General features: G+C 36.6%; 1 protein-coding gene across 2 annotated transcripts; it reads left to right on the top strand.

The window, feature by feature from the left end:
- Positions 1-404: 404 nt before the first annotated feature.
- Positions 405-1696, top strand: LOC117929621. Of its 2 annotated transcripts, none has more exons than XM_034849970.1 (2): positions 405-469; positions 853-1696. In XM_034849970.1, the coding sequence occupies exon 2, from the start codon at positions 919-921 to the stop codon at positions 1468-1470; it is 552 nt and encodes a 183-aa protein (XP_034705861.1). In that variant the 5' UTR covers positions 405-469; positions 853-918; the 3' UTR covers positions 1471-1696. The 2 variants fall into 2 exon arrangements, with proteins under 2 accessions (XP_034705861.1, XP_034705859.1); XM_034849968.1 differs by lacking the exon at positions 405-469 and adding an exon at positions 476-735.
- The last annotated feature ends 423 nt before the right edge of the window (positions 1697-2119 follow it).

The following is a 2119-nucleotide window of genomic DNA, read 5'->3' as shown; positions in this document are numbered from 1 at the left end:
CAGTTTTTTGTTTTTAAAAACAGAAAATTATTTTTAAATTTTTTAATATTGTTTACTTATTGTTCTCTAAAAATAATTTTTAAAATAAAAAACAAATAAAAATTGTTTTCATCGATTTTTAAAAATAAGAGGAAAACACGAACTTATATGAACATGTCTTCTGAAATTTATTTTTTAAAATTATTTTTAAATTAAAAAATAAAGAATAAAAAATAAATTTTAAAAAATATGGTCAAATAATCCCTAAAAAGTGCTAATTTTTTTAAAAATATAATTAAAATATTTATATATTTATTTACATAAAAGATTGAAAATGAGCTTTAATTTGTTTGAATTATTAAATATTTTGAAGGGAAAAATTTATATATTTTTTGGTGCGGAAATTTAGGTATATGTACAGAGGATGGCCCCCTATATTTTTGGTGTCTCCAAGTTGGACTGAAATCTCTGACCTCTCTCAGCTGTAGGGGTAATAATTCGACAGAAACAAGACCCTCATGCAAAGCTCTTTTGATTTTCTCCCCTTTATTCTCTCCATCTTTCTTTCTCATTGAGTTTTCAACCCACCATTTCACATGCTGCTGTTGCTGGATTTTTGTATTTCAACCTGCTTTCGTTTCTCCCCAATTTCCCTTTTTCTTCTTCCAACTATTTCGCTCTTCAATTTCCCATCTCTCATGCCACTTGCACTTCCTTAAACTTTTTTTGGGCACTGTAGCGCTCAATCTCATCTGGGTGTTTCTCATTTCCTCTGTTTATGTTCTCTAGCTCTAGGGTTTTGATTTGTCTTTCTGGGTTGGTTTTGGATTCTATCTGGTTTCTTTCTCATTTTTCTTTGTTGGGTGCTTTCAGATCTCAATTTTTGGAGTCGGGGTTTTTGTTTTTGGCGCGGAATTCTGTGCTTTCGATTCAAACGCAATGTCACAAGGCTATGCAATAGAGCTTTACTTCGACCCAGCGCTGGAAAACCAAGTGTTGAAGGCTTGGAACGTGCTGGCTCGCCGCCAAATCAGTACCCAACTCATTGAGATTGAATCACGCCCTCATATCACCCTATTCTCCAGCCCCCTTATCGAGCCCGCAAGGCTCGAAAACATCATCAAATCTTTCGCCGGAAAGCAAGAGCCTTTGCCCTTATCCTTCTCCTCGATTGGAAGCCTTCCCAATGACAAGAACGTCCTCTTCCTTGCCCCTACTCCGACCTTATCACTCCTTCAATTCCATTCCCAATTGTGCGATGCTTTGAAGAAAGAGGGCATCGAAATTGGGGAGGAGTATCGCCCTGACTCGTGGATTCCTCATTGCCCAGTTGCTCAGGAAGTCCCCAAGATTCGAATGGGGGAGGCGTTCAGTGTATTGCGGGATTTGAAGTTGCCGGTTACTGGGTATGCAATGGACATCGGGTTGGTGGAGTTTTCGCCGGTTCGAGAACTCTTCTCCTTTGTGCTCAGTAACACACTAGAAGCGTGAGGTTTTAGAGCAATTCAGTCATTTATCACCTCAATTTGGTATTATCTTTTGAATGTGTTCACATTGGTGTTGTAGAAACTCAATATAGATCAATATGAATGGTACTGTTTTAGAGGATGACAAATTAACAAATCTGGGTTTCTGTTTCTGAAGATGATTTGTGCTTTGAGAATTTACTTTGTTTTATGTTGAGAATGTTAATGAAATTTATGCCATTGCATACTAATTTGGTTCTATGATGCATTGGAGGAATCTTTTGATAAGGTGTTAGCCTGCCGTTCTGTTTATTCACATGTATGATCTTAATTGAAAACACTACACACTTGCTGTCAAAAGCATGCATGAAAGGATGAAACTTAACTGTATGTATTGTTGTAATGAATGCTTCGGAGTTGTTTTTTCAGCAATTTGAATGTTGACAAATTTTGCTTATATATCAAGAATTGTTAATTTTTCTGGATGTTACTGATTGACACTGCATCCTCCATGTGTCAGGGTTATCCTTACTGTTGTGTGAGGAATAACCTCTTATGTACGGATGTCTTTGTGTCTCAAAACTTCTCAAACACTTCTCTCCGTCAACCACCCTGATCTATTCTTATGGTAAAATTCTCCATGGTCTCTTCTCTGTTGTGTATCATCAACCCAA

The sequence above is a fragment of the Vitis riparia genome, chromosome 14, assembly GCF_004353265.1.
Source record: "Vitis riparia cultivar Riparia Gloire de Montpellier isolate 1030 chromosome 14, EGFV_Vit.rip_1.0, whole genome shotgun sequence".
In the NCBI taxonomy this organism is placed as follows: Eukaryota; Viridiplantae; Streptophyta; class Magnoliopsida; order Vitales; family Vitaceae; genus Vitis; species Vitis riparia.
The sequence above is the reverse complement of the archived record's forward strand: the minus strand, read 5'-3'. Positions and strand labels throughout refer to the sequence as shown.

What these genes read in the sequence shown, in the direction of transcription:
- LOC117929621 (XM_034849970.1), top strand. Translation starts at nt 919, where the DNA reads ATGTCACAAGGCTATGCAATAGAGCTTTACTTCGACCCAGCGCTGGAA.